Genomic DNA, 24,995 nt, shown 5'->3' with positions numbered 1-24,995 from the left:
GGCTTCCTCAGGGTAGGACGCAGGCCTGTTTGGCACCTCTGTCTCTGCCTTGTTGCCCCGCGTGCCCTGGCTGCCTGCTGAGGGTGTGGCACTGGGAGCGCAGAGGAGCCCCTGGGGACAGGCGGCCGTGTCCCCATGCAGAGAGCCTGATGCCTCAGCCACGGTCCTGGAAGCCTGGTTGGAGCTGATTGGAGGTTTCCAGAGAGGCTGCTTCGGGACGGGGAGGGCATGTGGTGGGTTGAGGCCAAGGACTCTAGAATGAATCCTACTGGCTTATGTGCACCTTGAGCCAGTCACTGAACGTCTCTGTGCCCATTTTCTCATCTGTGTTACGGGATGTTAACAGCACTGAGAACTCTGAGAGTTTTGTGAGAACTTGGCCAGGGTTCCAGAAAGCTCTTTGTAACAGACTAAAAAGTCCTACATGGCAGTTACTTTTGTTGAGGTTCTGATCTTTCTCCTGCCACCACTGGCAGGTGCAGTGGCCAAGCCCCACCCCTGGCTCTGGCACAGTCAGCTCGGGCAGGAGCGGTCAGCTCTTTGTGGCCCAGTCTTCCTCCACTGGCCCTTTGTCTATAGTTGGTGTGTTTCCTACCAAGGCCTTAGCTTGGGATGACCCCGGACCCTCTCCTGCCCTAGCCTGCCTACAGGACCTCTGCCTCTTGAGCCTTGGATCGCCAAGTACTTGTCCTCACCGCCGACGTTGAGTGGCCTTCATTAGGACCACCAGCTGACCCACCACGCTCCAGGCCAGGTGGATGCCCTGTCCTGAGTGCCCCCAGGAGTGGGTACAGAGTTGTAGACAGTGGAAGCCACTGGGGCCCTGCAGGCCTGTCGTCAGGTGCGATCAGCAGGCTGCTAGGTTAGGGAGTGGCCCCTTCTGCAAAAAGGAGGCACGTGAGGTGGGGCTCAAGCCTGTGTGTAAGGCAAGTGGGCCACAAGGCTGGGAGGATAGCAGCCACTGAGTCCCCACTTCCCACCTCCAGCCATGAGACTGTGTTTCCTAGGTGCCTGTGCTCTGTCCCCTCCGCCCACGGTGTCACCTTTGGGTCCCCAGCCTTTGACTCTGGCTTTTGTCACAGCTGCCTGCCTTGATGGCATCCTGGTCAAGCCCCATTGTTTCTTTGGTTTACTCTTAGTCGCTGTTTGATGGTCCATTGTCTCCCTCTCTTCAAGAAAAAGAGATATGGCTAGGAACAGGTTGGGGACTGGAGTAGAGGTGGGTTGGATGCCTGCACTGGCAGGATTGATGGTCACAAGTTGCAGCTCCAAAATTAATCCCTTCTTGAAAGGGGATTAGAGGCTAAGGGGGCTTTTCAGTAATCTAAATTTATTATTTAAATCCTTCCAAGTCCAGGAAGGATTGGAAGCCGATTATAGTGAAAGACACAAATAGTCTGGGATCATCAAAAGATCCAGAACTATGTAATATATGGGGAAGGTAGACATACATAACTTTAAGCTTCCTGACAGCCAGGGCAAAAAGGCAATGGTGGGTTTAGGGTTGCAATACTTATTTTTGGTATTCCTAATCCCATGTATTTTTTCCTCTGTGGTTTGTTTTATTTTTACCAGTTGAGACTCTAATAGGAATATTTTATATGTATTGAAATGGACAGATGTTAGATGAGTTTTGACTAATGCAGACCCCATGTAACCATCAATCAAATCAAGATAATATCTCCATCATCTCAGAAGATCTTATAGTCAACTGCCCCAACCCCCATAAGGTGGCCAATAATCTGATTCCTCTCATCATGGCTTAGTTTAGCCTGTTTTTGAGCTTTATATAAGTGGAAACATACAGTGATACACTCTTTGAGGTCTGGCTTCTTTCGTTCAGCATAACACTTTTAAGATTTTCATCCATGCAGTATGTATCAGGAGTTCTTTTTTCACTGCGATGTTGAGTAGTGTTCCACTTATGAATATGAAATTATGGACTTAGCCATTCTCTTGTTGATGGATATCTGTCTCTCTCTCTTTTTTTAAATGTTTACTTATTTATTTTGGGAGAAAAAGAGAGAGCACAAGCAGGGGAGGGGCAGAGAGAGAGAACCCCAAGCAGGCTCCATGCTGCCAGTGCAGAGCCCAACACGGGGCTTGATCCCACGACTGTGAGATCATGACCTAAGCCGAAATCAAGGGTCAGACACTCAACCGACTGAGCCACCCAGGCGCCACTCTGCCTCTGGTCTTTGTATGCTGTGTATTTTTAAGTACTGACGCACTGCCATTGTTGTCAGTGTCATACCCTGTTTCGGTATATTCTAAAACCCGATATCCAAGCACGTGTGCCTTGAGGCGTACCCAGAGCGTTGTCTGTGCTGCCGGATCCTGGGTCCCCCCCAAAGTTACAAGCTTGTTTAGGAAGTCGTGTGACCCCACACCATTCTGTTGAGCCCTCCTGGGTGTCTGGGGTTTGAATTCCCTTTTTCTAGGTGGCCCAAGAGGTGAAGTGTCTTAGGTTTTTGAGTCACCTGTGTTTAGGGAGACGCTTCTAGGAAAGTAGGCGGTAGGAGGGGAGGGAGCCTTACCTGAGAGCTGCCGGCGTCCCTCCCGCCTCTCAGGTCTGGACAGATTCCTGGCCTCACTCCTCTTTGTCCCAAGACACCCCACCAAGCAGACACTCCTGGCTGCTCTGCTTCAACTCCGAGGGGCACCGGCCCGCTGGACACCTCCCCACTCAAGGAAGGGGCAGGGGTTGCTTGAGAACCACTCCCTGCATCCGGGGCACTGAACACCTCCTGCTCCACTCTCCACACTGAGCGAGTTGGCGAGCCTGGGCTATTTTTACAAATCTTTACTGTTCTTTTTTAACACATCACGAGCCTCGTAGAAGAGTCACACATCTGCTTAAAGGCCACCTCCTCAGAGAGGACCCTTCCCCGCCGCAGGCACCTCGTATGAAGTAGCCTCTGCCATCACTCTGCCGTCCATCCGTCCGTCTCCTTCTCCTCGCGGGCTCTCAGCACCACAGATGGTCACGTGTTTATGTGGGGGGGGGGCACGCACACACCCTGCAGGGCAAGTTCCCCAAGGACACGGACACAGTTTCTCAGCAGCTCTGTCCTCGTGGCGAGCAGGTGCCGAAGGGATGACCCACACGCTGGCTGTGGTATGTGTAGTGATGGACCCCGTAACCAGCCGTTCCCCACACGGCCAGCCCCCCACCCCCGCCCCGCCAGTGTTGGCCAGTGGATTTGGGGGCGACTGGGCTTCCCAGAAAGATTTTGCCCACGCGTCTCAGAGGAGGTTTTGTTTCTCTTGTGGTCCAGGGGCTCAGGGAAGCTCAGGGCACCTGAGCAGGGGCTGGGAGAGTAGGGAGGGCCTAGTGGAGCAGCCCAGCAAGTGCCTCCCGGTGCCAGGATGGGTGGCGCTGGTGTGTAGTGGGAGGTGGTGGGTGCTGCTGACCCCAGGGTGCCTTTGTCCACTGTGCAGTCTCATGGCCTGGTGACCCGCAGGACTGCTGGTGTCCTCACGCTTCACGGATGCGCCAACCGAGGCTCTGAAAGGTCCGGTAATGGCGGAGGGTCCCATGCCAGCTGGAGTTATTAACAGTCTCTGCTCCCGTCCTTGTGGGTGGGTTCAAGCCGAGTGAGGACTGGGGTCTGGGTGTCCTGGGACACCCGGAGCCTTTCCCTGTGGGCTGGAGCAGGGCAGGTGGGACGCCCCCACGGTGCTGTCCACGGAGGGAGAAGCAGCGGTTTTCCTGGTGGCTGCCTGCCATGGCTCTGCTTTCTCCGCGTCGCCCCTTCCTGTACTCTCTCCCTGCTGCCCCTCCTGGGACCCCACTGCACCCCCGACCCCGACCAAGTGACTGGGCAACACTGTTCCGCCTCTCTGTGGGTGTGCGCACCTGTGTTCCTGCGGAAGTAGGCTGTGAGGGGGGGCGGCAGATGGCATTTGAAGGCACCCCCCTCCAATTGCCCTGATGCTGGCGCTGGTTGCTATGAGGAGAGGCGAGAGCAGATGGCTAGCTTGGGTGGCTTCTTGACCACACCCCTGTCCCTGCTGGCCCAGGCTGTCAGCCAGATCCGGGGAGCCACCAGCCACTAAGCTTTCTCTCTGAGGACAGGGACTTGTCCCTGTGCCTGTCTTCATCCCCCTCCTCCAGCCAGGACCAAGCTCCTCTCTTCCTACCCCCATTTCTTCTGCTGGCCTCTTCCTCATTCCTCCCCCAGGCAGTGTTGGGGACAGGGAGGGGGGTGAGCATCGGCAGGGAGGGCAGAGTGCACCTAGACCCTGACCTTCTTGCACACATGGGGGCCTCCACCTGCCAGCACCCAGGGGGATCCCCTTCCAAGAGAGTGATGGTTCTCAGAGGGAGATGGGAGGAAGGGGTGCAGAAGAGAAAGGGCCACCAGGGTCAGTGCCCTGGGGTGTGGCAGAGAGACTCTGGGAAGTGCCCCAGGGCCCAGCTCTGTCATCCTGCTCCAGCCTTGGGCCTGCTGTGAGCAGAGCCCCTCTCTGAAGCAGGCACTTTCCTGCGGGTGCCTCCACTGCTCTCTAATTTTCAAATTAGAGAAGCAATAAAAGAATTAGGAGAGTATGCAGTTTCTTCCGTTCCCAGTCCTTGAAAGAGCCAGAGGGGGTAGGGGAGGGAGCTGTGAGAAGGTGGGAGCATTGCAATTGCTGGAACCAGGCCTGGATCTAGGAGGCTAGTCAGCCCTCTGCCCTCACCCCTGGCTCTGTCCTTGCACCCGGCAGTTCCACCCCCACGCTTACCAGGGGTCCTGGTTTCGACCCTGTACCTGGGTCTCTGGGCACTAGTCCAGGCGCATGCTGAAGGGGCTGGCAGGCTGAGATCTGGCTCTAGACTGGTCCCGCCCACCTTCCCACAGTCAGGTTGCTCACATTAATGACAGATGAACTGCCCCATTGGTCACTGGTCACGCCATCCTCAGAGAGCAGGGAAAATGGGAAAGCTCTTTATATCTGACAACTGCAACATCACCCTAAGAGTGTGTGCTCTGCACTGTCTGGGGTCCCCTGGGGTGCTTCTCCGTAGGGACACGCCTGGGGAGTCGGGTGGGTTGGGTTACAGATGTAGCTCCCTTCCTGGCGGGGTGACCTGGGCACAGCATGTCCCCTCTCTGGGCCTCTGGGGAGTGGTAGTTGTGACAGCAGGTGTGCGGGGTGTCCAGCCATGTGTGGCAGTGGTTCTGGATGCAGCTGGATTCCCTTCTTTTCTGGCCCATCCACAGGCAGGCCTCAGCTCACAGGCTGGGTTCGAGCTTGCCAAGGTGAGTGGCCAGCCCAGGGGGAAGGCGTCAACACCCCATGGCCCTCCAGATACATCATTTCTTCCTGTTCCTGGGGCTGGCAGCACTCACCTCCGGCCTCAGGAAATCCTTTCCTGCTGCCGCTCCCAGAGCTGCCGTCAGCTGACCCATCCGCCACCCTCTCCTGCTGCTGGGAAAGCGACTGCCTGCCGTTGCACTCTGCAGGCCATTTTAGTCTGCTGTTTTCATTCACCTGGTCATAAGCGTTTTCTTGCATGATTTCTCAGTCTTTGAAAGTGGCTATCTTGTCTTTTTTAATCTTTTTAAGTTTCTTTACTTATTTTGAGAGAGACAGAGACAGCACAAGGGGAGGGGCAGAGAGAGGGAGAGAGAAACCCAAGCAGGCTCCGTGCCGTTAGCTTAGAGCCCGATGTGGGGGTCGAACTCACTGAACATGAGATCATGCCCTGAGCTGAAACCGAGAGTCGAGAGTCGGAGGCTCAACCGACTGAGCCACCCAGGCGCTGGGAAAGTGGCTATCTTAATAGCTACACAATATCCCATTGAGAAGGCAGTCGCCTATAGTTGGGCCTTCAGGTTATGCCCCCTTTTGTCTGCTGTTACAAATGCTGCAACAGACATTGTTGGGCCGAAAGCAAGAATAGTTCTTTGTGCAGTGGGTTTGACCTGAAGATGAAGATGCAAAAAGCCCAGAGAGCAGCTCTGGGTCCCAAGCTTTTCCTCCCATTTAGGGTCTGGGATCAGCAGCAGCCTGCACCCCAGTAGACACTCTAATGGGCGGATGGGAACCATCAGCCTCATGTGCTGGTCCCACCATGTTTCCTACACAGCCAGCTACTCTGGGCTCAAAGGGGAGGAGTTGGCGACACCCCCCCCCTCCAGCCCGGGGTGGGGGGGCGGGGGGGGCTCCTCAGCCAGCAACACCTCCTCCTTCTCATGCTCATCACTGCCCCCACATTCCCCTGTACTGCCTGTGGGGGTGGAGGTGCTGGGCCCCAGTTCTGAACTCACTTGTGTTTGGGGAGTGCTTGGGTCTCAGCTGCTTGTCCTTTGGGGTCTCCAGGCGTGACAGCTTCTTTGGCTTTCTGAGCCCTGGTGCCCCTGTGCCCTCATTCTCTTCCTGCCCTGTCCCGAAGCACCACCTGTCTAGCAGCCCCTTTGTCCCTTCCCTGGCCATCAGCTCTGATCCTTTTGTGGCTGGGAGTCTATAGAATGGGGCCAGGGGCGGTAAACTGGGTCTCAACCTCTTCATCACGAAAATGGGGCTAATTGCAAAGCTTGTTTTACAGGATCTCTGTGGGCGTGAAATGAGCACATAGTCACAGAGCTCTTGGTCCAGGGCCAGCATGGAAGCTCTCCTAGGGGCTATATCACTGTCAGAGCTTCTTGGCCCCAAGGGTCTGCTTCCCCCCCACACATCCCAGCTGCAGCCTGCCCAGGGTGCCCCTCTCCCACCCATCTACCTGCTGGCCTGGGAGGGGGCGTTCCTCTCTCCTTTCAATCCCCCCCCCCCCCACTTCCATCACTGTGGGGCACAGATCCTAGGGCCTTGATTACAAAGCGGAAATGCCATTCTGGGAGGCACAGGCTTGGGGAGTGGGAGGGAGTTTAAGTGGAAAAGGAGCAAATTTTTGAAATGCCTCCGCCTGAGCTGGGTTCCCCTCCCCCGCCTGCCTGCCCACACCAGCAGCCCCGCCCCCAGCGCTGCTTTAATCCTGAGCCAGAGTCGGGAGGGTCTCCTGTTCGCTAGGTCCCAGCCAGCAGCCTCCTTTCTCCCAAGGCCAGCTAGGATGGAGTAGGGCCAGCCGGTTGAGGGCCAGGCATTTTGTGTCCCCACCCACCCTTGCAGAGACCTGCCTGGAGTCCTGCAAGCAGGGTTCTGCCTGGCTGTGGGGCCTGGTCCCCACCCCTCTCCTCAGTGGAGACCCTGGAAAACCTAAGGGTTCCTCGAGCACCCAGCACAGACAGATTCTCATGCATGGCCTTGCTGGTTCCGATCTGCTTCCTTGGAACCTGGGGTGCCAGCCGCGCTGAGGACAGGTTCAGGGTTTAGGAGGGCCCAGGCTCACAGCTCCATGCCTGACTTTGAGGCAGACATTGGGAACAGCAGGAGGGTATGCCCTAGGTAGTGTTTCCCTGACACGTGGCTCCTCCTGTGGGAAAGTGACAGCTCCTTCTCCAGAATGACAAGGGGCCAGTCTCCCTCCTTGAGGACTCTGGGCCACAAATCCCACCGCTCCTTACTTCCCTCTCCTGACAGGCCATGAGTTCTGTCTACTGGGTCTCTGTGAAGTTTTGAGGAAATGCAGACGTCTAGGTCCCCCACACTCAGTTCTTCTGGAGCAGGGAGAACTAGGAATCCAGTTTTTTAAAATTTATTTTATTTTTAAAAGTAATCTCTATACCCAACGTGGGTCTTGAACTCAAAACCTCAAATCAGGAGCTGCATACTTTACCGACTGAGCCAGCCAGGCCCAAGGAATCTGATTTTTAACCAGTTCTCCAGGGGCCCTAGCCCACCCCCTTCATTTTACAGATGGGAGAGGGCTGAGGTGGCACACCTGGCCAGGGGCTCAGTCAGTTGAGCCCTGGCTGTCAGGCCTGTGTGTCTGGTGGAGGGGCAGCTGTGGATCCATCTTGGGCTAGTATGTGTCTTATAGGCCCTGCCTGAGGGGTCTCTGCAGAGCAAAGCCAGGTTGGCCGCACTGCTTCCCTGGTACTGTGAACTGCCTGATGGTGTCCCTATGCTCAGCAAGTGCTCTAGGATGAGGGCTAAGGATCCTGGAGACTGAGGCACAGAAGTGGCTGACTCTGGAGCAGGTTCTATCCTACATATCCTTGCAGACCATTATGCAACCCTGGACATGCTCAGGGACTCTAGCACACCCTGATTCTGCTGTGTGGGGTGACAGTCACTGACCTCGGGAGAGTGGACTCAGGAGAACCAAGGTGCTCTCCACTATTTCCCTCCGGTGGTTCTTCTTCCCTCTCATTCCCAGCAACCTCCCCCTCTCCCCATGTTGTTGGGCACAGGTGTTAGAGGGATTGTGGGTGGGAGCAGAGCTCCTAGGGCAGAATGGAGACCATGGGGGCATGCTTCAGGGATGCTCAGTTCAGTTTAGTGGATAAGGTGGGAGATGGTGAGCCCCTTGACCCTGGGTAGACTGAGCCTCAGGCACATCTGATAGAACAGACTCTGTGGCTCTGTGGCTCTTAGGTTATGGGTCTCTGTCTCCCTGCCTCGTGTCTTCATTTCCTGGAGCTCTTAACAGGATAGGCCTGACCAGAGTTGGTGCGGTGGTCGTTATTAGTTTTCTGCCAGCTGGGGTATGCCCCTTCCCTATTACTTCTACATTCACATCTGAGTCGGATGGCCGGATGGACACGCGCAGAATGCCCCGGGTTTGGTGCGTGGTGAAGGCAGAAGTCCACTTGAGCTTAGGCTAGAGTTTTGGGGTCTGCATGGGGGCTGCAGCGAGCGCATGGGGGTGGTAATCCCAGCAGTCTTCCCAAAACAGGGGGCGTTTGCTTAGGCCTTGAGGAGGGGCGCGTTCTCGCTCTTACTGGAGGGCAGGGGACATGCATTTGGGGAAAAGGAGATGCCCTCGGTGCTAGCCTCGCAGGCTGGTAGCGGGTGGATGCCTAGGACCTGGTGCGGGGTGGGGGTGGGGTTAGGGGCGGTTCCAGTGGGCGGCGCGCGCCCGCGCCCCTCCGGCTGGCGGGCGGCTCATTTGCATGGGAAGCCACAGTGGCCAATGGGCTCGCACGGCCGGGCATGCTGGGAGCCGGGCTCCGCCGGGGGGCGGAGGCTGCGACCGCGGCGGCGGGTGGAGCGAGGTGGAACCTTCTCTGGGTAGTGGTGGCAGCCGCAGGCGTGGTGGCTGAGGCGGCCGGACCCAGCCCGGGACCCGGACGGCTGCGGCCCTCTCGGGGCTCGAGGGCGCGCGGCGCGGGCAGCTTGGTGTGCGCCCTTGCGGGGAGGCGGGGCCGCAGGCCGACCAGACACGATGAACTACCTGGTGAGTGCAGCAGACGCGGCCCCGGGTCCGGGAGCGCAGATCCGGGCGGCGTCCGCGTACCGGCTTCCAGGCGACCGCCCTGCCCACGCCCGGCTCGGTCCCAAGCGAGAAAGAGCTAAATGTGTGGCATTTCCTGCCGGACCTGCGGGTCCTGGGAGCAGCTGGCCGCTGGAGTCTCCGCGGGGTCGCGACCGGGCCGGGGTCCGAGGTCTGAAACCCCTCTCCCGCCGTGGCGGGAACGCCGGGAGGCAAGGACTGCGGAAGATCCCAGAGCCTGTGCGCCCACGGGGCGGTTAGAAGGGCGGGACTCAGGGGCCGCTGGCCGGCAGGAAAGTTCCTGGATCCGGGAAAGTTGCTGGCGGGAGTCCCGTTCTCCCCCTGCCGGCCGCCGCCTGCTGGGTGACCTTGGGCCTGCGTGACACGCCTCCGAGCCTCAGTTTCCTCAGCTACAAAAAGGGGTCCGAGATTCCTTGGATCGTGAACTTCTAGGAGGCGTGGATTTCCAGCAAGCGGGATGGTGGTCCATCTCTGTTTTCGAGTGGGGAGCTGCCCCTACCCGCCCCCAGGCTAGGGGTTGAGCGAACAAGTGCGTGGTGATTGAGGAGGTGTTGGTGCGCCTGGAGCACCAATCCTGGGTTTGTTAATGATTCACCCCCAGCCTGCCAGCACCGGATTCCAGGCCTGGGGCAGGCTCTTCTAGGCCTTTACCTACCACGATTGCAAAAACTTCTGTAGGAGCCGGATCATGGCGGTGGGAGTCCATGGCTGCACCGTGACCCCGGGTCCCATCATTTGAGGGTGGAGCTTGTGGAGGGACTGGGCTGCCACTCGAGTGTCCGCAACCAGGGCTCCCAGCCCCTCACTGCTGCAAGAGCTACAGCCCAGAGCGGTTTTGGAGGAGTCGAAGTTGCGATTTGCTGAGGGCTAGGGTGCTCTAGGACCGAGGGTGGGTTAGTGCCTGGAGAGATTTTGGGGTCTTGGATCCCAAACTGGGGACATCAGCCCACTCATCGGTCTTGAGGACAGGAGTTTCTTTTTCCTCACCTCTCCCCTGAGAGTCTAGGCTGGGAGGCACTCTCCAGGTTTGCTGTTGACTTCTGTGCCCATTTCAGCCAGGCTTGGACACGTTCCTTATCCCTCTGGGCTGGGAGACACATCTTCCTGTGCCCATGTCCTTTCCCAGGTGGAGAGCTGATGATGTGATGTCCTAGGGTGGAAGAGTCGACTGGCCTAGAAGAGCAGGTGTGTGCTGGGTGCTGGGACAAACCCTCCTGGCACCAGCACCCTCTACCCACTTGCCCTGGGCAAGGAAGGAGCCCAGTGGGAACTGGTGGAAGCCGGGCAGGGCAGCCCCAGGTGCTGCTGGGACTGTCACCCTTGGTTCCAGGAGGAGAGCTGGAGCCTCTGGCCATTACAGTTTGCACGAGCCAGGTGTGAGTGCTGTGGGCTGCTGGCACCATCCCCTCAGGCCCGGAGAAGGGTTTGAAGTAAGGGCAGCGCCCCTAGGGCGTCTTGAGCGGGGAAACGCCCCCGAGACAGCTGCTCTCCCCGTTGTCATACAGATGGGGAGACTGAGGCAGAGAGGGACAGGTACTTGTTCTCACAGAATTGGATCCAGAACTTTGTCTCCTGGTACAGCCCCATGCTCTGTGCCACAAGTGTTCCACCACACCCCCTCCCTGATTAGGAGCGCTCTGGTCCCTGGGGTGCTGTTGTGCTGTGCTGGGGCTGCCAACTTGGTGGGGTCCTTCTGGCTCCGGGGCTGTGTTTCTGTGGTCCCTCCTGGCATCCATTGTGCTTCTAGGAGTTCCCACCACCCTTTTCTCTTGGGCCTGGAAAACTCCCTTCCCCACCTCCTAGGAGCCCGTAGCTAATTGGGACAGCCAGAACCAGAGGCCAGTTGTGCCCCGCAGGAGGCTTCTGGAAGGGTGAAGGGCAGTGTTGGAGTCACACTTGGTGAGTGAGTTGTAGGGTTGAGGTGATAGGGATCATTCTCCAGCACAGATACTGGGCAAGCTCCTCTTCCCCTGGGTCCTCAAGGCCCCTCAACAAGGGGCTGAAGGGTGGTCTCCCTTCAAGGAAGGCGGTAGGACTGGGCCCTCTAGCCCTGGAGAGAGGCCCTGGCTCCAATGTCTTGCTGCCCTAATTCTCTTGCACTTTCTCTCTCTCTCTCTCTCTCTCTCTCTCTTTCTTTCTTTCTTTCTTTCGAGAAGAGAGAGAGAGAGAGAGACAGAGTGCAAGCAGAGGAGGCCAGAGAGAGGGAGACACAGAATCCAAGTAGGCTCCAGGCCCTGAGCTGTCAGCACAGAGCCCAACACTGGGGCTCGAACTCATGAACTGTGAAATCATGACCTGAGCCAAAACCAAGAGTCAGATGCTTTCTACCCTGGCACCCCTTAAATTTTTTTAATGTTTATTTTTGAGAGAGACAGAGCATGAACATGAGCATGAGTAGGGGAAGGGCAGAGAGAGCGGGAGACAGAGAATCTGAAACAGGCTTCAGGCTCTGAGTTGTCAGCACAGAGCCTGACGTGGGGCTCGAACCCACAAACTGCGATGTGAGATCGTGACCAGAGCTGAAGTTCCACGCTTAACCGACCCACGCAGGCGCCACCGTCCCCCTGCCCCCCTTGTACTTCTGAGTAAGGAGTGGAGTGAAGTACTGGCCTGGAGTGGAAGCAGCTCAAAGAGGGAAGCAGGGCCCCATCTCAGACCCTCATCTCTACTGTGCATCCCAGAAATCAGGGGTTCGGTACTCTTTTTTGAGCTAGAGAACCCCACTTTTTGTGCCTTCGTGTTCCCCTCCATTCCTGCCCAGGCAGATGCTGCTGCTTTAAGGGTTGCAGCAAGTTATCATTTAGGGCTGGAGAGTGGCAGTCCGCAGGGGGCTTTAGATGTCAAGGTGGAGAAACTGGGGTCTTAAAAGGAGTGAGGTCCTTCCTATCCCCCCTGGGGTGTCCCTTCTGCCTTTTCCCCTCCGTGATGACGTATCTGGGGCTGGTGCTATCCCTGAAGTAAAGGTCTGCCTCATGCTGAGCCCTCTTCAAGAGACTGAATCCCAAGAGGGGACCAGCAAGGCCCCAGGGATGGAGAAGGAGAGCAGTGGGTGGTCAAGTGCACACAGCTCTGGCTTCTGGCAGCCTGGGTCAGTTCCCTGAGCTAGGTGGCAGTGGTGAGGGTTCTAAAGGGGTTGGGGACCATTCCCAAGCTGTTAGTAGTTGGAATGGACTGCAGGATAGAGGGCTTTGCCTTCCTACCATCTTGGTGCTCTGACTCCAGCTTGCTTGTTCTCATCATCTGTGGTGTGTTAGGGGCTGCAGGTGTTATGTCCTACAGCAGGAAGGGCCTGCCCACGCCACCTTTCCGTCTGTGCCCAGCCTCCCAGGGACAGTGCCTGGGATGCCCTGGCAAGGGTGGGGGCAGGGTCCTGCTCCTGGCCCAGAGCCGGCTCCAGAGACAGAAGCATCTGCTGGCTGGGCCATGGCTCATGTTTGTTTGAAGGAGCTGCTGGCAGTGGCCATCACAGGTGGATTTTTAGTCCTTCATTCAACAGACCTAGTTTCTAGGTACAGAGTATCAGACACGGGGCTGAGGACCCACATATAGTCCCAGCTCTGTTCTCTGAGCCTCAGGCACTCCTGAGGTAGGTAGGCAGGAGCTGTGCTCCTCTTGGGATGGCTCTGGAATAGGGGTTGCCCACAGTCTTGCTCCTTGTCAGTCGAACACTGAGAACTTGAGCCCAGACCCTGGCTACTCGCTTGTCCCTGGGTGTATTAGGGCAGTGACAATAAGGCTGGCTGGGATGGAGTTTCACCAGGGACGAGGGTGTGGGCCTGTCTGGGAAGGGAAGGAACTCTGCCCTTATGGTGCCATTAGAGCCTGGGAGGTAGGGGGAGGGGATGGTCAGGACCCTTACCAGTGGGCCTTTGGCTACTGCCTTTCCAGGGGGATTCTCCAGGCACCAGGGAGCAGGGGTTGTGGATGCACACTGCCATTCAGACACGCATGCATTGAACCTATATCCATTAGCCACTGGGGGCTCCTTGAGACAAGCAAACAGGATACCCCAGAAATAATCTTGGCCCAAGTATGAGATGGTTCTGAGTATGAAGGGAGCTAGTGTTTCCCAAGAGACTACTGTGTGTGAGGCTCTATGTTTGGAACTGGGGTGTGTGTGTGTGTGCTTGTGCACGCGCGCGTTGGTGCTGAGGGACAGGGGGGAGTTTCAGGAAAAGGCCTGTCAGATTTCCGCTCTTGGCTTCCAGGGACCTAAGCATCAACCTGGAGCCTTCCAGCTCTGCTTTATCGTAGAGCCCAGGTCTGCCTCTGCTGCTTCCTGACTCTGTCCCTAGCAAGTCGGGTAACTGTTCTGTACCTCAGTTTCCCTGTCTGCAAGATGGAGGTAATCAGTCTCTCATAAGGTTAAAAGGGATGACTGAAGTACGCAAAGGAGCCCGCTCCTGACAGAGTTCGTCGTTACTGCTGTGATTGTAGTGCTGTGAACCTGTCCGTCATGTCCCCATCAGCCTGGTGTCTCCTCACCAGTTCCAGCTACCAGGTCATGCCTTCCTGCAGAGTCAAGGTTTAGGGATACCCAGAGCACATCCAAGGCTCCCCACGGCAGCAGGCGAAGCCAGTGGAGAGACCCACATAGGCGTCAGATGGCTGCAGTCCTCCAGACATGTGCCCCCCTGTGGCCAAGGCCCAGCTACTCCATGTCTGAGGGCACACCTGGGCTGGGTGGGTCTGGTGCCCACAGGGCCCTGGGACACAATGAGGGCTATTCTCAGAGTCAGGCGGGGCCTGTGAGGCAGCCCTGTTAGCCCCCATGTGCGACAACCAGGGTGTTGTTCTGAACGGGGCCTGGCGGTGTCGGCGTTGAGCTAGAGGTTCTCCTTTCCCCTCCTTCTGGGGTGAGTGAGCCCCACCTTGTCTTCCTGGCTTCCTCAGGCATGGCCACACCACTACCAGGGAGGCTTGGATACCACCTTCTGTAAGGGGGGCTTCTGCCTAAACCCGCTCATTCAGGGCCAGGCTCTGTGCACATGTGCCTGAGGGTTCCATACTGAAGGACCCCACCCCCTGCCCTGTCCTCTCCTGAGCATCTGGGTCAGAGGGCACAAAGTAGGCAGTAATGAGATGCTTGGGTCAGCACTTTGAGTTGGGGGCAGTGGGGAGCGTGTGCTCAAAGAGGGGCATGGAACCTTCCTGGAGGAGTGCCACCCAAATCCTGTTGTGGAGTAGAACACAGCCCAGGGTTTCCTGGAGTCAGGAATGAGGTTGGCCAGAGGCTTGGGGCAAGTCCGGCAGCACTCTCTATGGTCCCGTGGAAACACGTGGCTGGCAGTGTCTGCATGGACTGTGATGGCGCCCTGGCAGCGCGCCCCTCTAGATGTCATAGCTGTGCCCCCCTTATGAGATGGATGGGAAGGCCCTGATTGGCACAGCAGTGAGGGAGGCTGGGAAGCTAGATTTTGGGGGCGCTGGCCCCTCTTCCGTGCTGGGGCAAGACTCTGGGTCTTGAGGAGTGTGTCCGGAGTAGATATGCTCAGATGCTGTAGGCTTTGCCCTGGCCCGGCTTACCTGCCATGAGGTGCCATCACTGGATGACATCTACTGAGGTCTCATGCATTGTCCCAAGGCATCCTGCAGTGAGACGGGCTCTGGCCTGCCTGCCACTCCAGGGCCACAGCCCTGTCTCCCTCCAGCCTCTTCCTCCTCCAGTGCCCCGGCTCATGCCCATCCTCTGCCAGTATGCTCTTCCCTGGCTGGTGTCATGGTTGTCTGTTTTTCATTCTTCATGAATCATCTGAAGGATCACCTCCACGGGGAGGTCATCTTTGACCACTCTATATGCAGTGGCTCTGTCCCGCATTATTTTTGGCATTGCAGTTTTCCCCCCTGCCCTAACAAAGTGTTGGGTGTTTGCTCCACTGGAATGTAAGTCCCATGCAGATAGGGCCCTGGTCAAGCTAGACCTGCACCATCTTGCAGAGCCTGGCCCAACACCTGACAGAGAGCAGGAGCCTGGCACATCTTTTGTTAAACAAAAGAACAGTCCTGTGAAACCAGGCCTGTGGCCTTAGCACAGGGGATCTGGATTCTCAGAGGCTAAGAGACTTACTACCCAGGGTCACCCAGCAGTAGAGGGAGAACCAGACCCAGGTCTGGTTTTAGTTGCTTGACTTGGAAGAAGGAAGGAGAAGCAAGGAGGAACATGTCTCAGGAGCAGCTGGGGAGGCTCAGAGGCCCAAAGCTAGGGTGCTCGGCCAGCTGGAGTGCCCAGTGCCAGCGGTGCCTAGGACTCAGGAACAGGCTGTGGAGAGGCTGCTCCTGGGACTGTGGGTGGGGGCACCAGCTGATACAGGCAGAGGCGCTCCTGGTGCCAGGCACCCTGTGCCACGTGCCCAGCCCAAGAGGTGCTTCCCAGCCTGGCTCCAGCCGCCCCAGACTATACAGTTGCAGTCGTTGTTGGCCTTGACTGCTCAGTGAGCTCACGCCAAGGGGGTGGGGGCTGGCCACCCTGGGTGCAGGAGGCCCCACAAGCTGTCCTGGGCTGGGGCAGACCCTCCCCCTCTATCTCTCTCCCCCCACCGGACCTTGCCCTCTTTAGAGCCTTCCAGCTTCCCGGAGCACCCAGCACTGCCTGGCAGGGCCTGGTGGAGGCCCCTCTGCCAGCCTTCCTTGGGCTGTCCTGAGAGGTGAGGGGCCTCAGAGGGGCAGTCCCCTCTGTCTGTACCCCGCCCCCTCTGACTGGGCTAGAGGGGAATTTTCCCGTGACTCACTCTGCTGGCACTTCCTGTGGTCACCAGGGCAGGGGCTGAGGGGGACCCACTGGGGTGGCTCTGTGTTCTGGGGTCACAGGGGGATGGTGGGCCGGGCGTCCCGCCCCCTGACGGGATGTGATTCCCTGAGGCAGGCTGCAGACCATATTTGGGAAACTTGCTTTTCTTGCAGGCAGCTGGGAGATGGGGCCCATGGGCCCCCATGGGCTGCAGGACAGCCCCTGCCCCTGTCTGCTCCTCCTGGGGCTGTGGCCTCTGGACCTGCTTCGGCCTCCTCTGTCCCATCCTGACTTGAGGCCTAGGAGGTGGTCCACTGTTCTTTTCAGAATGTGTTTTTTTTTCTTCAACCCCCAAGCCTTGTTGAATACAAACTGAGAAATTCTCAAAAACAGGAAGAGAGAGCACCCCGTTGTCTGAAACATTTACACTGTACTTTTATAAAGTTTTTTCTGTTTTCTCTTAATTTTTTATTTTTACTTATTTATTTTTTTTAATTTTTTTTAAACATTTATTTATTATTGAGAGACAGTGAGAGATAGAACATGAGCATGGGAGGGGCAGAGAGAGGAAGAGATACAGAATCTGAAGCAGGCTCCAGGCTCTGAACTGTCAGCACGGAGCCAGACGCGGGGCTTGAACCCAAAAACTGTGAGACCATGACCTGAGCTGAAGTCGGATGCTTAACCGACTGAGCCACCCAGGCGCCCCTGTTTTTTCTTAATTTTTTAATGTTTATTTATTTTTGAGAGAGGCAGAGAGACACAGAGTGCGAATCGGGGAGAGGCAGAGAAAGAGGAAGACACAGAATCCGAAGCAGTATCCAGGCTCTGAGCTGTCAGCACATAGCCTGACGCGGGGCTCGAACTCATGGACTGTGAGTGAGATCATGACCTGAGCCGAAGTTGGACGCTTAACCGACTGAGCCACCCAGGCGCCCCTCAAACATTTACACTGTTCATCTTACCCTCTCCCCATTTTTTAAAAGTTCAAGTGACATTTTATTGAGGATAATTTATGCTTCAGTGCATATTTAATCATTATAGTCATGACATGGGCAGTGTTGAAGTAGCCAGAAGTTTCGAAGGCCTTTGCCTCAGTGCTCACCTTGTTACTGGGGTGAAATCTCTCTTCTGTGCTGTCCATGAGCTGCCCCCCTGGGCTGGCTTCTCCCCTGATCCAGCCTCTCTTGGTTCCCAACTTTCCAGCGTCTGGCTTTGTCTGGGTCTGGAGGCTCTGAGTTGCTCTGGAGAAATGGGCTCCCAGCTGATCCCTGTTCCTCCCCTCCCTGGGACGCCAGAGCAGCCCTGGTCTCCTCTCACCCAGGCACCTCCTTTGCTCTTCCCTCTGCTGGGAACCCTCTATGGTATCTCTGGGCCTGACCCGAGCCTGGCACCTGCACAAAGGGAGTAGCACAGCAGAGTCCGAAGACCGAGGACACGGGGGCCTCCCCAGTCCCGGTTCTTTATCCCGGTGATGCTCGGGCCTGCTAGCTTGGGCTGTGCCGTGCTGTGGTCCTCCCGCCTCTATCCCAGTCTCCCCAAGGCCTTTCCCACGTCCCACACAGGCTGCTTGGCAGCAGGGCCTTTCTGTGCCAGGGCCATGTGGAGCTCATGGCCCTGCTCTGCGGTGGAGGGGGAGGAGGGTTGCTAATTAATGGAGCCCTGTAGTCGTGCGTGCTTCCGGGGTGGCTGGGAGGGTTACCAGGAGAATTACAGGGTAAAATGTGGGGCTGGTGGAGGGTATTGCTCTTCTGTGGTCACTGTCTTTTGAGACCCCTTTCTTATTATGCTGTAATTTCCTCATTCCTGATGTCTGTCCCTTTTTCAGAAGCATCCATGCTAATGTTACGTGTCTAGAGTCTATCCCTGGGTAAACGTCTGGAAAATAACATAGAGTTGTTTTGTAGACATTTATTACATGTACATAAACGATTCTGGGCCATAGATCTGCCTGTTATTTTGACTCAGGAGGGCGTGGTTGACCTTCCTTACCAGATACCTAGACACCTGCGGGCGCACAGAGCAGAATCGCAGAGATGTCTCGCTGTGCTGGTTGGACCCTGAGCATCCTTCGTAGTGGTCTTGGCCGTTCCTTTTCCCCTTCAGAGAACTTGCTGTTTTCATCTTGTTGGTTTTCTGTTGGTGTTCTTATCTTTGCCTTGCTGATTTGGAGAAACGCCTCCAGATTCTAGGTTGATCCCTCTCTTGTCGTTGGTGATCTGTTACCCTGTCAGTTTTGTGTTCTCCCCCAGGCAGTAGAAACCATTCACTTTGGTGAGGTTGAGTCCATCCATGTGTCATTGTTGTTGTTACCTTATGTTTTGTGCTTTGGGGATCTTTGTTTCTAGAGTTGTATTTCATAATTTTTCCCATTTCTAGGTCACAAAGATATTCTCCCCGATTTTTTCTTCTATCAGAGCTAGAGTTGTATCTTTGACACTTGGGTCTTTAAATTCCTTTGTTTATAACACAAGGCAAGTGTGTGGACTGATTTTTCTTCCTACGGTGAGTGAGTTCTCATACCACCCGTGAAGCGGTCTTGTCCTTCCCATGGCTGTGTGGTACCACCTGCAGCGTCCCACGGGTTCCCCAAGCATGGGGCTGTCTCCGGGCCCTGTCCTGGTCCATCGGCCCCGTGCCAGCTCGCTGATGCGGAGTTGTGGCACATCCTCACAGCTTGAAAGGAAAGTGGAGTGCCCATTTGCATCTCATTTTCAGAACTGACCTGCTTATTCGTGGACCTCTGTTCCTCCATTTAATTCTAAAAGGATTCTCCTCCTTTGGTCAAATTCCTTAAAAAAAAAAAAAAATCCTCCTGGCATTTTTGTTACAATTGTAACTTATTAAGTAAGCTTGGGCAAATTGGCCTTTTATAGTGCTTAGTCATCCCACCGTGAACTTGGTATGTTTTCCCCTTTATTCAGGTTTTTCCTTGAGCCTTTTGGCAGAAAGTACACATTTTTTCCCCTGAGGTCTCCTGCTGTCTTTGCTTGATTAATTCCTGGATAACTAGTAGCTTTTTGTTGTTGTCGTGCGATGTCTTTTCTATATTTCTTTCTCATCAGTTACTGATTCTAATTTGTTGGAATTATGACGTAGATGATCATATGGTCTGCAGATGGTGACCGTTTTGTCCCTGTATGTCCCCTCCCCACTCTCTCGTTTTTTTCCTCTTGGCTGATTGCTCTGGCAGGACAGCAGGACTGTTGAGTTGGAGCAGGGAGGGTTTGTATCCTGTTTTCTTCCCAGAACGTGGTGACCATTATTTGCATTATTACTCTTCTCCCCAGTGTTGTCATGTGACTTAGGGAGTGGCTTCCCTGGAGTGAAGGTGGTGGCTGCAGTCGAGAGGATTTTGAGGCTTATTTGGAAAATGCCAGCATCAGCCGGGCCTCTCTGCTGGTGGGGGGTGGGGTGGGCAGAGCCCTCTCTGCCACTGAGCCCCTGATGCACATCCTCATGCACACCTGCTTCCTCTCTCCCCAGAACGTGCTGGCCAAAGCCCTCTATGACAACGTGGCCGAGTCCCCGGATGAGCTCTCCTTCCGCAAGGGTGACATCATGACGGTGCTGGAACGGGACACACAAGGCCTGGATGGCTGGTGGCTCTGCTCGCTGCATGGGCGCCAAGGCATTGTGCCCGGGAACCGCCTTAAGATCCTGGTGGGCATGCACGACAAGAAGCCAGCAGGGCCCGGGCCTGGCCCACCTGCCACCTCGGCCCAGCCCCAGCCTGGCCCCCACACCCCGGCTGCCCAGTACACGCCCATGCTGCCTGCCACATACCAGCCCCAGCCCGATAGCGTGTACCTGGTGCCCACCCCCAGCAAGACTCAGCAAGGCCTCTACCAAGCCCCTGGACCCAGCCCACAGTTCCAGTCTCCCCCAGCCAAACAGACATCTATGTTCTCAAAGCAGATGCCCCATCACCCTTTTCCTAGCCCAGCTCCAGACCTTTACCAGGTGCCCCCAGGGCCTGGCAGCCCCGCCCAGGATATTTACCAGGTGCCACCTTCTGCTGGCATAGGACATGACATCTACCAGGTGCCCCCATCCATGGATGCACGCAGCTGGGAGGGGACGAAGCCACCGGCAAAGGTAAGGCTGCCCTGTCAACTCCCCTGGCAAGTTTTGCCCAGGCCCTGGTTTCTGGCCCCAGCTGAGTACCCTCGGCGTCTCTAGGGCTCCAGCTGCACGTTTCGTCTGGGGCCAAGATGGGAGGTGAGTGTTTGGGGAATGTGTTCATCCATCTACTGAAGGTGAACAGGTAACCCACAGAGAAGACATCCAAGCTGGCCTTGAATCCTGAGGTAGCCTTCAGTGGACAAACCCCATTGGGAGGGTGTCACCAGCAAAGGATGCAGTCTGTCGAAGGCCTGGAAGTCTGGAAAGGGTGGGCAGGCGGTTCTTGGCAGGTGAAGCCCGAGCAGTAGGCTGAGGACCAACCGCCAGGGGTGTGGTGCTCCTGAGGAACCAGATACCTGCCTGAGGGCAAAGGGTTTTGAGTAGAAGTGTCCTGCGCACTGCATGTTCTAGTGACATCATTCAGCCCACAGAGTTCTGGGGACAGGGCCCGGTGGGGGTGGGGGACACCCAGGAGAGGGATGGGTGTTGGGGACGCTCAGTAAAACTGTTACGCGAGAGTGGCTGAAAGTGCACAGGAGTCGATTGGATATGAGACTTTGTCGTATGCCGTGGTTTGGATGTGAGCGGTGTCAGGCTGACAGCACCTCCGTGGGTATCAGGGGCCACACCTCAGTCCATCTTGTTCCACCATCCTCGACACGGGGCTTGGCATCTCATGGGCCAGGATGGTTGCCACGTCAGCTCCATCCAGTGTGTCTGCATCGCAGCCAGCAGGGCAAGGGGGAAGACCAAGGGGAGAGGCCAGCCTCCTTGTGCCTGGGGCTCCCACGAGCCCCCTGGGTGTGCGTGTCAGCCCCCTGGGTGAGCATGGAGCGCATCTGGCATTCCTGGCTCCACGGGCGCCCGGCCCCTTCTCTCCTGCGGCACGTTGGCGGGCAGCAGAGGGACCTGTTCGTGATGCTCGGACAGTGGGGAGGACACTACCGGGGGCGTTGCCAGAGTAGGGTCTCTCAGAGGTCACCTTGCACGCTGTTGCCAGGGGATGCAGGGTTGAGGGACAGGGCCCTGAGGGCGGCACCCTCGGCTCTACACAGGCCTGCCCGCATGCCCCACCCCCAAGTCCGTCCGCCTGTGCGAAGGAGGAGGCTCTGCCCCACTGGCTGCTCTGGGCTGAGTCAGGAGCAGCCTCTTCTCCCCTGTGGCCTGTGTCTTTCCGTGTCCAAGTCCCTTGAAGATTCGGGGAGTGAAATTTCCAAGGCCCAGAAGCAGAGGAGGCCTCCCCCATATTGTTGAGGACAGAGTTGTGGCACCCGGCACTCTCTGTCTCCTCCATGCTGTTCTTCCCTCACAGCTCGCCCAGGAGGACCTTGAGAAACCCACCCCTGCCAGCAGGGAGGGCTCCCGAAGCCAGCCCAGCCCCAGCTGCCGGGCTCACCCCTCTGCAGAGGGAGACCGCGGCAGGCAGTGTGCCCCGGAAGCCCTTAGGAGAAGCCTCTGGACTCTGAGGATCAGCTCCCCGAGACCCAGACCAGGCCTCGTGTTTGTGCCACGTCTACTCTAGAGCCACCTGTGTCTGGGGAGACGGTGGCTGAGTGGGCGCTCCCCTCACAGCACCAAGCCTCTGTCCTCAAAGCATGTCCAGGGCTGAGGTGGGAGCCCTGCCCGTTCTAGCTGGGCAGTAGTCAGCAGGCAGCGTCACCATGCCCCTGCCCACAGGGTGCAGCTTGGTAGCCAGGAGACCTGGCCAGAGGTCAGGCTGGCCAGCTGAGGGTGGAGCTCCTTGGCCATTGGCCACCAGGGAACCCTGGGTCACTGGCTCCCACTTCCTGCCCTCCCTGCTCCTTCAGCTGCCTGGCCAGAGATGGGCCGCTCCCAGGGTGCTTTAGGGAGAGGAACAGAGCCCTGCCAGGGAAACACCTGTCCTGTGGGGAGGTGGCAGGGAGCAGTGCCTGGCTGGTGAGCCTGAGGACAGGCCATAGTCTATCCCCCTGTATGCTCACACTCACTCACAGACACACACACGGTCCCTCTCTTGGTCATGTGCTCGCTCTCTCTCTCTCTTTCTCTCTCTCTCTCTCTCTCTCTCTCTCTCTCACACACACACACACACACACATACACACGGCACATCCCCTGGAGAGGCATGCCTTTTCCCCTGCCCGCTTCTCTCCCTGAATCTTGATGGACAAACTTGTCGTGGTGTCTGTGAGGTTGGGGCAGGTGCTGGAAGCCCCGTGGACCAGGAAGCAGCAGCAAGACCCCTGTACTGGGCTGTGGACTTGAACCCACATTTTGGCTGTGGTTTCTGGTTCCCTCCCTTGTGAAGGGCTTGTTCTCAGGTTCCATCTGGGCTCACCTGGCTGCCCAGAGCCTGTGTCCCCAAGGGCCCTCATCTGGCTGGTGGCCTGGGAACAAGAGCCCTGTGTCCTGGGGCTTGGTGGCTCTCCTCTAAGAAGCCTCGTCTCCTCGCTTGGGCAGCCTCGGTTGCATCTGCTTTTATATTATGATCATGAAACGGTGCTTATGTGTTGTAGAAAACACACAATGTACGAAAAAGTGTGGAGAAGAGATTCCCCCGTCAAGAGGTGATCCCTGGGAATTTGGGCATATTTTGTCTAGCATATTCCCTGTCTTACAGAGATTTGTATGCAGACTTTTGCATTTTGAAATTGTAAGTCCCACAGTTATCAGAAGCATTTTCTTGGGTCCCTGAAGTGATTGTGATCGCCACGCCAGATTTTGCTGCGTCACCCCCTCCCCAGGGATGGATTCCAGGCAGTTTCAGATTGCACGTGTCTCTCTTAAAATGAGGCGATAAACGTCTTGGTGCGCACTTCTTTGCCCACATTTCATGGTTCTGCTTTCATTAGCCTTGTGCTCCCCCTCAGAAGTTTGGGAAACTGAGGCTTCTGGTTCAGGGGTAGAGGTCAGGTAGGGTGAGGAGGTAACCTGCCAGGACGGGGTAGAGTGGGCGGGGGGACCTTGGTATCCAGGAAGCTAGAAGGTGAGCAATGAGAACAGTGGCCAGGAGACACAAGAGGAAGAAGGGTCAGATGTCCGGACCCTCGGCCAGAGTGGCCTGTGTGGCTGGGGAGAGAAGTTGGGGCCACGGCACAACGTGAACATCCTCTGGGCTGGGACGTGGATGCCGAGGGCAGGAGCAGGTGGGGCCCGCAGAGAGGGAGGTGTTTTTGTGAGGTCACTTTTGGGGGAACACCTTTGGGTCAGGATCTGCAGCTGTGCTAAGGGGGCAGCTGTGGCGCTGGGTCGGGCACGGGGGCAAATGGAGTTGAACTCAGCACTATTCCTCCTGGGGAGCCCAGGAGCTTGGAAGGGGACCTGCACCCAGCATGTCCCTCACTCTCAGTGAGGGACCTGCTAGGTCCCACAGCACTCCTGCTCCAGAGAAGGAATCTGGGGCTCAGACAGGAAGGGGCGTGCCAGAGCAGGAGCCGGTCTGGGTCACGTGGGGTGACGTCCACTTTGCAAAAGGGGGAGACCAGCAGCCAAGCTGCCTGGAGAGTGACTGGGGCCCCGAGCCGAATGCGGCAGGTGGTGGTGGCCTTTCCCATTGGATCTCCGGGGCCTTCTTTGGCTCCACGTCTCCCCCCTCTCTGCAGATGCCCTGATGGGGCTGCCCTGCCTAGCTCTGTGGTCTGTCTTTGTGGGTACTGTGCGTGTTTTCTCTGCGTCTGTGTTGGCCTCCTGCACTGCTGGCGTGTGCATGCGCAAGAGCACGTGGGTCTTGGGTCTGGGGTTCTGTGTCTCCTCCCGGGCTCTGGCTGTGTCACCCACCCCCGGCGGCCTCAGGGTCCTGCTAATGGGGCCTCAGGTGCAGAGCAGGGCAGACTGTGATTAGCAGGCTCAGCAGCTCTCTGGGGAGTAGGTTTCCCTAACAAGCTTTTCCCCACTAGTGGCTGCCTTACAGTTTTTTTCTAGCAGAGAACATTTGCTGGCCAGGACAGCTGCTTACTGTCACCAGCTCAGCTGCAGGAGTGGCAAGCTGCCGATAGCCTGGGCCTGGGGTCCGGCCCCAGAGCCCTTCCGCCTGCCCTCCCTGCTCTCTCTACATTCAGGAGGCACCGTAGGGGCTTGCCGTGGGAGTGAGCGGGGTCCCCATCTGCCTTCTGGAGTCAGCAGGGCCTGGAGACGCTTTGGGCCTTGCCTCGAGGCCCTGCCAACCTGCCACGTCCCGCCAGCCCCCGCCAGCCCCGCCTGCCCTGTTGTTGGCAGGTTCTAGCGTCTAAAAATAGCTCTGGAGGAGACTCAAGTCTGGGGCTCAAGGAGGGAGATGAGTCTGGGGAGGGCCGCCAGCTCTACTCCCAGACACGCTGGGGGTGGGGTGGGGTGGGTGGGGAATACCCCCGTGGAGGCGCTTCCACAGAGAGGCTGTGCTGCTGGGGAGGGGGCCAGAAGGATGCATCAGCAGGAGGCTCTGCCAAGCCCCAGGCTGATGAGAAAAGTGCCGGTGCCCACGCGGTGCCCACGCTCCGGGGTTTGGGTATTCTGCTGCTCCTGGAGTACCTAGCGCTTGCGTGTGAAGCCTGCACCCTCCAGCATACACAGGCGTGTACAGCTGGCTGTCAGTGCCATGGGCACTGGGGGCCAGGCATGGTCTGCAGGGTTCTGCGGGGTATTGAGCCCGAGGGCCAGCCCTGCTTCCCCTCCAGGGATGTGTGTGGGGAGGGCCTGAGTCAACTCTGTTCCAGACGTCCCCTTTGATTAGGGAACAAAAGGCCTTTCTGTCCCAGAGTGCTGAGCTGGGAGCCTTGTGGGGGAGGCGTGCCCTGAGCTGGGTTCCATCCTGCCAGCCCCTCCCACTGGGCCGCCTGCAGCCTGCATGGCCGGGGTGCTTGCCGGG

The 24,995-nt window shown here is 57.2% G+C and overlaps 1 protein-coding gene across 4 annotated transcripts in view; it reads left to right on the top strand.

Annotated features, from left to right (window-relative positions):
* BCAR1 (BCAR1 scaffold protein, Cas family member) overlaps positions 1-24,995 on the top strand; it is a 37,346-nt gene that overhangs the window by 3,923 nt on the left and 8,428 nt on the right. Inside the window, exons 1-3 of one of the 4 annotated variants that reach the window (XM_045443556.1) lie at positions 9,066-9,265; positions 19,536-20,147; positions 20,232-20,270. In XM_045443556.1, coding sequence (XP_045299512.1) covers positions 9,254-9,265; positions 19,536-20,147; positions 20,232-20,270 — 663 coding nt within the window. In that variant the 5' untranslated portion in view covers positions 9,066-9,253. Of the gene's footprint in view, positions 1-8,984; positions 9,266-19,535; positions 20,148-20,231; positions 20,271-24,995 lie in introns of those variants that run through there. The other 3 variants (XM_045443555.1, XM_045443558.1, XM_045443557.1) reach the window with 3 other exon arrangements.

This window comes from Leopardus geoffroyi, chromosome E2, assembly GCF_018350155.1.
Source record: "Leopardus geoffroyi isolate Oge1 chromosome E2, O.geoffroyi_Oge1_pat1.0, whole genome shotgun sequence".
Taxonomy (NCBI): Eukaryota; Metazoa; Chordata; class Mammalia; order Carnivora; family Felidae; genus Leopardus; species Leopardus geoffroyi.
Note: the sequence above shows the minus strand (reverse complement) of the source record. Positions and strands in the feature narration are given on the sequence as shown.